This window comes from Sardina pilchardus, chromosome 16 (assembly GCF_963854185.1).
Source record: "Sardina pilchardus chromosome 16, fSarPil1.1, whole genome shotgun sequence".
Lineage (NCBI taxonomy): Eukaryota > Metazoa > Chordata > Actinopteri > Clupeiformes > Clupeidae > Sardina > Sardina pilchardus.
Window position 1 is genome coordinate 8218921 of NC_085009.1, and position 7500 is coordinate 8226420.

A 7500-nucleotide genomic window follows, 5' to 3' on the forward strand; every position below is an offset into this window, starting at 1 on the left:
CGGGAGGGCTGAACTATCACGGCATTCCATCTTTTAAATGCCACAGCCTCGAGCAATGCGAGCGCTGGTGCCAGCTATGCCACTCGAGTGACGCCACTCCTGTCAGTGTGTGGCCGTGGCGCGCGTCGCCACGGCAGCGGTCGATGGCACACTACAATGCCTTGTCGGCGCCCACGTCAGGTAGGCACGCGCGCCTTTTCTCCTCAGTTCAACAATACGTCTCTGGTGTCGTGCATGAATGGAAGACTGGGTGTCTAAGATCGCAGCTGGTGGATTAGAGATGGGACACTGTGATGTTTGGCTGTAAAGGCGCCGTCACAGGTTTGGAATGTGTCTATGGGGCATTTGTAGTGTCCCTCTGATATGCAGGCCTACACACATGTACACACACACACACACACACACACACACACACACACACACACACACACACACACACACATATATACAGATAGCGAGAAAAACAGAGAGATACGAGAATAATGAAAAGAAGTGTCACACTTGAGCTGCATTGCGAGGCATTGCACTAGACAGAAGAAGTCTACAGTCCCACTGAGCCAATACCAGATGAATAATGGTGTGTGTGTATGTGTGTGTGTGTGTGTGTGTGTGTGTGTGGAACAGACACAGTGATGGAAAGAGAGAGAGAGAGAGGGAGAGAGAGAGAGTAAGAAGGATACAAAGAGAGAGATAGAGATAGAGAGAGAGCGAGAGAGAGAGAGAGGGAGGAGAACATGTGTATTTATGAGAAAACGACTGACACGATGACCCCTCGAACATCCACCCAAGTCTCCATTACATTACGGACATCAGAGACACGCTGAGGGAACCGCACATCCTTCAACTTCCAACCCCGACTCCCACCACCCCCCCACACACATCCCCAACTCCGACACCCTCAGACAAACACCCAGAGCGTGCCTGTACACGGCCTCGCCGTCATTATAGATCACCCAGACCGTGCGCTGTCTAAGAGACAGACGGAGAGTAAACATCACTCCTGCCGACTCGGACACTACGCTCTCTCTCCCTCCCTCTCTCTCTCTCTCTCTCTCCCTCTCTCTCTCTGGCTCCAGCCATTCTCTCGTCCGCTTTATGCAATGATTGAACAGATGGCTCTCTGTGAAATGAATCAGCGCTAACGGACAGTGTAGCAAAGCTAAAGAGCACACGTGGCTAAAGCAGAAAATAGAAATAATGAATTCAGTATTGACATTGGTGAGATAGCCATACCCTTTATCTTTTTTTTTTTTAACCAATTCCCTTATCTTTTTTTAACACACTTTTTAGGTCTATTCAGATCCAAAGGTTGGTACATTGGTGAAGGGAATAACTAAATGAAAAGCATGGCCATGAAAAAAGGAAAATACATCTCAACCCAATTTGTAAAGATTAAAAAATGATTGCTGATGTGGTTAATGCTAGATGGGGTCTGAAGGTGAGATTCGGGGGGTCCAGCATGAATATGAATCCGTGGGTGCTGCTGACGCTCCGAATCAATCTTGTGCGCCTCTCCTATTGGGGCACAGCGACCTTTGACCCCCAAACCTATTTGTCTGTCTCTTTCATGTCACCGTCTGGAGGTCAAGTCCAGCCGCTTCACCTCTCCTCTGCCGAAAACCCCGACAGTCAGCTTACCTTGTCGTTTTTTTTAATACCCTGTGGTTAAAATGAAGTCGTCCTTGAGAGAAGTTAATGAAATCAGCGCAGCGCTTTGAAAGTATGACTCAAAAACCCATTTTATAATGTACATGTGGAATTAAAAATGCAATTTATTGTAGTCTCTTGAGGTTGCTGCTCCTTTTAAAAAAATAACGTCGTTCTTTAACAATAGCTTAAGCCAAACCACAGGCTTAGGAAAGCTCATTAATTCCTTTTAAGCGATGAGAAAATTCTAGAAAACGTTGTGAGGGGGTGTGGAGGACTGCTTGCTTGTAGACACTGTAAGCATAAACCCTAACCCCCGATGAAAAACTTCCCACAGTAGGCTAATGCAGAATTGCTCAATGCGTTGTATTTAAGCTGTACTGCTTACATTACTGGTGGCCTTTTGCTTCTGACAATACACGGTTTCATAGAAAGGAGGGCTCAAACATTTGAGACATGTTTTCATAAGGTTTTCTGCTGACGGACAATGCTCAGTTTCCTATGTAGTAGGAGTGTGTGACCCTTAGGGAATGCCAGGTCTTGACCCGATATGGGTGTGCTGAGGTGGTCTCCTCCCCTCCCTATTGACTAAATCAGAAGCTCTGTCTCCTCAAGACACACACACACACTCACACACACACACACACACACACCAACACATACATGTCCCCTTGAATGCTTGCCCTTGAAGACTGAAACCCCTTCGCCAAGCGTCATGCTCTCTTGGGAGAGCATATTGAATTGAAGAATACGGCTGATACGGATAGTCACAGTAATGCATTTTGCCAGAAAATTGAGTAAATAATGACAGCAAAGTGAGGGAGAAAGAAAGAGAGAAAGAGAGAGAGTGTGTATGTGTGTGTGAGAGAGAGAGAGAGAGAGCATGGCACACTATCTCTGAAAACACCAAAAATACCAGGCATGTGTGTATAAGGCTACAAGCCAAAATCTGATCAAAATCCCTTGGGGAAGATGCCATGACTCAAAACCTCATCAGAATTATCACTGCTGCAGTCAACCTTCAACAACTTGCCTTGGGCAATATCTGAGGAAAACCTTACCCAGGATCACACAGCTGAGCTCACACTGTTTCAAACACACACTTTTTCAGCCTGTCCCCCACGGTCTGATGGGCACAATACACATACACACACACACACACACACACACACACACACACACACACACACACACAGTGGCCGGCAGTGATGGGCACAATGCAGTGAGCGAAGCTACAAGCTACTCTGCAAGCTACTTTTAAAGGAGAAACCCAGCGATCTCCGCTGCTTGAGGTAAGGAGTACTGTAGGTACAAAAAAAACAACCGGTTTTTACCTAGTTTGAGTTGCTTGGCTCAAACAGTCAGAGCTTCAAGGCAGCTACAGTGCCACACTCAGGGGGCATGTTCAGCCACCGTGTTCATGCCCCCAAAGTGTAGCGCATGTTCAGCCGCCATGTTCATGCCCCCAAAGTGTAGCGCTGTAGCTGCCTGGCTGCTATGCCAGTTGCTTTGGTTTTGGTTTTCGGTCTGACCCAAGGAACACAGATCTACATGAAAAATTGTCATTTCCTTACTTAAAAGTGTAGCTTATAAAGTAGCTTGTATAGCTTCACTCACTACATTTTGCCCATCACTGCCGGGCACTGTGTGTGTGTGTGTGTGTGTGTGTGTGTCGCTCTGAGGACCCTTGGCTGTGAGAGTTCTCTACACACACTAACTCCCCGTAATGTCACAACTCTCTGGGAGCCCGCTTCTCGGAGCCATTGTGTTTCTGGACGCTAATCGGGCTCATGTGAGAGGTATTAAGAGTCGCCGCTAACCGAGTGAAACTGAGTGGGGTAAAGAACTAGGGGTCAGGGCAGAGCTCTTTCTTAAGAGTGCGCACCACACACACACACACACACACACACAGCTCAGACTTGTTTATGCAGCTATGGAAGTTTCCAGTGATGGCTGATTGCACTGCATGTGTTCAAGAGGTCATTACAAAAAGCTGCTGCAATCATGAAACCATGGCAGTATTCAAAGGGCATCTGATTGAGGTGGGGTTCATGATTGAGATTTCATTAAGACTTCCTCATTGTGTTCTCTGTGTGGCTCGAAAACATACCCTATCTTAAAGAAGGTGAACAGATGGAATTTGGCATTCATACGTTTCTAAGCATATACCAAAGCCTCTTCCAAGCATGACAAATTTTCCGAAAAGAAAAGGCTGCACTAACCCATATAGACCAACAACCCGCCCCCTCGCCCGCGTCTTTCAGCCCAGATATTTGATTCACGAGAGAGCATGAAAAGTCACATTCTGCATCTGTTTCTCAGGCGACATCTGCACGGACCGGGGGGCTTAAAGGCGCGCTTGAAATGATTCGCATTGTCCAAATGAGCGAGACGTTCTCCACTCCACTTTTTTTTTTTCAGTCAAACAACTGTCAAGTCTTCCCCGCGTTATGCAATAGATACTGAGCAGAACACCAAGTGTTTCAGTCGCGGGACGTTATCATTATTTTTTTTTTTTTAAGGGAATATCTCCGGCCGGTTCTACTCGCGCATCACTTTGGCACCATGACGCAATTGCGCCCAGTACACGGTGTATGTGCGGGTCCACATGTAAACACGGTCACATGGCGAACATTTGCCCTCGCCCCAACATAAGCAGAGAGCGGTCATAGGCTAGTGGTGACATCTGCCTCACCAAAGCTCCAGGACTTGTTTCTATGTTTCCTCAGTCCAGTTTCATACGACTTGCCTTTAAATTCATGAAAATTCGTTTTTAAAAAGAAAAGGGGGGATAGAGAGTGGAGAATCGGACATGAGAGGCAAAGATGACCCTAGGAGGGCAGTGGCACAAAGAACCGATTGTCAGAACTTCCCATGATGACCCATGCAATTTATGGCTTGCTATTTACATGAGAGATGGACGACTTTCGTATAGGCTTGACCATAATATGCGGGTATACGAAAACAAACGGACAACAAATGGACAAAAGCCCATTTTCATTTTTCTGGTACATAAGTTGAAAGCTATTATAACTCCAAAGTGGCCTCACGTTAATAAACTTCTTTCTATCTATGAAGAATGATGTTTAAATATCACATGACTAAAATTGCACAGCGTTGCACCTGTCACTAAACACAAAGCACCTGGCATTCCCTTCATGCATGGCTTGTGCGGATAGCCAAAAGAGCCAGTTTTGGATAGGTAACTGGCAGGGTAGTTGGATAAGTTAAAGAGCTCCATAATATGTTGAATAGCCTGTTAACTCCACGCGCTCACACAGGTTCAACACCTGCTTTCCTGCTCATATTTCAAAAGACGCTCGTGTGTCAAACAGTCTCCAACGGCTCTCCGTTTAGTGCATGAGTGGTGTGCGGGACTCACCTCCATAGCCGTTCAGCGTGGCTGCCCGGGAGCATTGGAGAAAACACAGCAACAATACCCCAACGTTGAGACAGTCAGCCGCCTTCATGTTCCGAAAAGCAGAGCAACACGAAGTATTGGTCCGGGTTTACCGTCCAGTGATCGGTCTCAGCTGCGAACCATTCTTCTCCCAGGCGGTACGTTGAATTCAAATGTGAGACTGCAAAGCTTATTTTGGATAATGTCCCAGCGTACGGTTCAGTGTGTTTTAATTATTCTGCTATATTACCATAAAGAAAATAAAACACAAAATTGTGAGAATGCAGATGAATGAGATCAAATGTGTCCAAAAAGCTGTCCCGTTATGGCCAGTTGGTGGCTTCTGCACAAGAAGCAGTTGCCTCGCCTACAAAACGCGTAAAAGTGCAAATGTTGAAACAAATCAACGTCAGAAACCACAATCAAATAGAACTATCAAAGCAAAGTAAAAGTTGAAATTGTTTTAAAATAAGTGCAATTAAATACACGCGCTTGTCAGCGCAATGTCCCTCGCTACAATCCTTTATCGCACACAACAGCGCTCACTCTCTCTTTGGCTGCTATGTGGCTTGGTTCCATTTAAATTTCCGGAAACATAGTCCATACAGTCCAATCAGTCGGCAATTGACAAGTCCAGAAGAACCCGTATACAGCCGACAGCCGAATATTTTCTTTGGCGAAATGAAGACCACAATCAGCGCGTATTCGTCTCGGATATCCAGGCAGGCTCTGTAATGCCTCACACACACACCGCGTCTGAAGCCGATTTCCCTGTCAAATCTCTCCTTGCCCCGCCCGCTTGGAACGACGCCTACAAACAACAGGTAAAACGACATGCAGCCAGATTAGGCTATGAAAATAATGATGATGTTATTCCAATAACAGCTGTAGAAGTGAATTTAGGCTATAATCAAATGGGCCTGAATTAAATAGTTGTCGTAATGTTGCTTATTATCACAATTTCACATATCATATTTATTAAAAAAAAAAAAAAGCTTCTAAGCTAGTGTGTTATATTTCATTATAATATTTCATTTTTAAATCTTGGGCCGATACGATATAGGAAACATATAGGCTATTCATCACTAAATTCATCACTAAATCATGTGTGATTTTGTTATGTGACTTTAAATGTCTTGGGGAGGCCGACGTGACGAATGAGATGTCAACAAAAGCAAAGGGCCAATAATATGTCTTCTCTTGAGGGTCTTGCTTTTTTCTGCGATGTGAGAGAGGATTTGGTTAAGACAGGGCACGGTGTCCATCTGTCTCTGTGTAATCCGCACAAGAACAGCGCGATCACAGGCGCCGGTGCTTTCAGGATTTCAATGGGCGCACGCTGGACAAAAGACGGGGCTGGGACTGGATGTGTGGAGGCGTGGGGAGGTCAGAGGTGATGGCGGGCGCACAAATAAAGTAAAATACGACCGCGAGATTACACGGGCAGTGAATGACACGATTACTCTTTAGAAATCATAGTTTCCCAGGGAAATAAATGCTAAAAGCAATCAATGCCGAAAACCCAAACAGAGCATTCCTTTTTCTGCATCCAGCGTGTATCGGGGTAAACGCGCCCTCTACCGGGCAGGTGCGTATGTACACCATAAACCCACAGTTTCGCGGCCAAAATTAGATCGTACTGTAAGTAGAAACAATCAAACGACTTGAAAATAATCTTTTGCGTTCAACAAATGTATTTCGTACAGCTGTTGGACATGTGGTCAATAAGCCTGAGAAAGTCTTGTAACAGTAAAGTGTTTTCATATGCAAAGGAAATTCATTGCTATGTCTCAGCCTCATCTACATACAAGTGAGTAGTATTCTGATGCTCAGATCTCCTAATATTCCTCAAGCTGTCATCTCGCAGGATCCAAATGCCCAAAGGCAGGAGTGCAAAACAGCATGCTGGGATAAGCTGCCCTTGATTCTCTTGGCAGCCCCGGGCAGAGGTGTCCTGTAGAGACCCTGATATTGGATCAGATCAGGGTAAACCACATCTTAATCAAACCCACTGAGAGATCAAACCCTTAAACTGACCTGAGGCCTGACAGATGACCTGACAATTGACAGTCATGCATGCCACTGCCCTCACTTTGCCCCCCTTCAAATTGAAATTAACATCACCCCCTCCGTTGGACGCGCATACATTTCAGTCTCAACCAATCAGGAGGGGAGAGTCTTGAAGTAGCCTTAAAGGGATTGTCACGCAACTTATGTGCAGTGCATTATTATTCCACCCCTGATGCGAGGTGGCCAACACAACAACAGCCATTTTTTTCCACTCTCTTTTTGAAGCAGCACATTACCATTCGTCAGATGTGAACAAAGCTGGATGGTTTTACTGGGAAACTCCCACGGAGCGATGTGATCACAGCTCCATGCTGGGGGTCATGGCCACTTCTAATATCTTAATTGTGTAGGGACAGCAGGGACACTGTGGGGACATGGGTGTG

At 45.8% G+C, this 7500-nt stretch overlaps 1 protein-coding gene across 1 annotated transcript in view; it reads right to left on the reverse strand.

Annotated features, from left to right (window-relative positions):
* sema4f (sema domain, immunoglobulin domain (Ig), transmembrane domain (TM) and short cytoplasmic domain, (semaphorin) 4F) overlaps positions 1-5779 on the reverse strand; it is a 71115-nt gene extending 65336 nt beyond the window's left edge. Inside the window, exon 1 of the mRNA XM_062516368.1 lies at positions 5030-5779. Within this exon, the coding sequence (XP_062372352.1) occupies positions 5030-5117 (88 nt within the window). The 5' untranslated portion in view covers positions 5118-5779. The remainder of the gene's footprint in view (positions 1-5029) is intronic.
* Positions 5780-7500: the final 1721 nt, after the last annotated feature.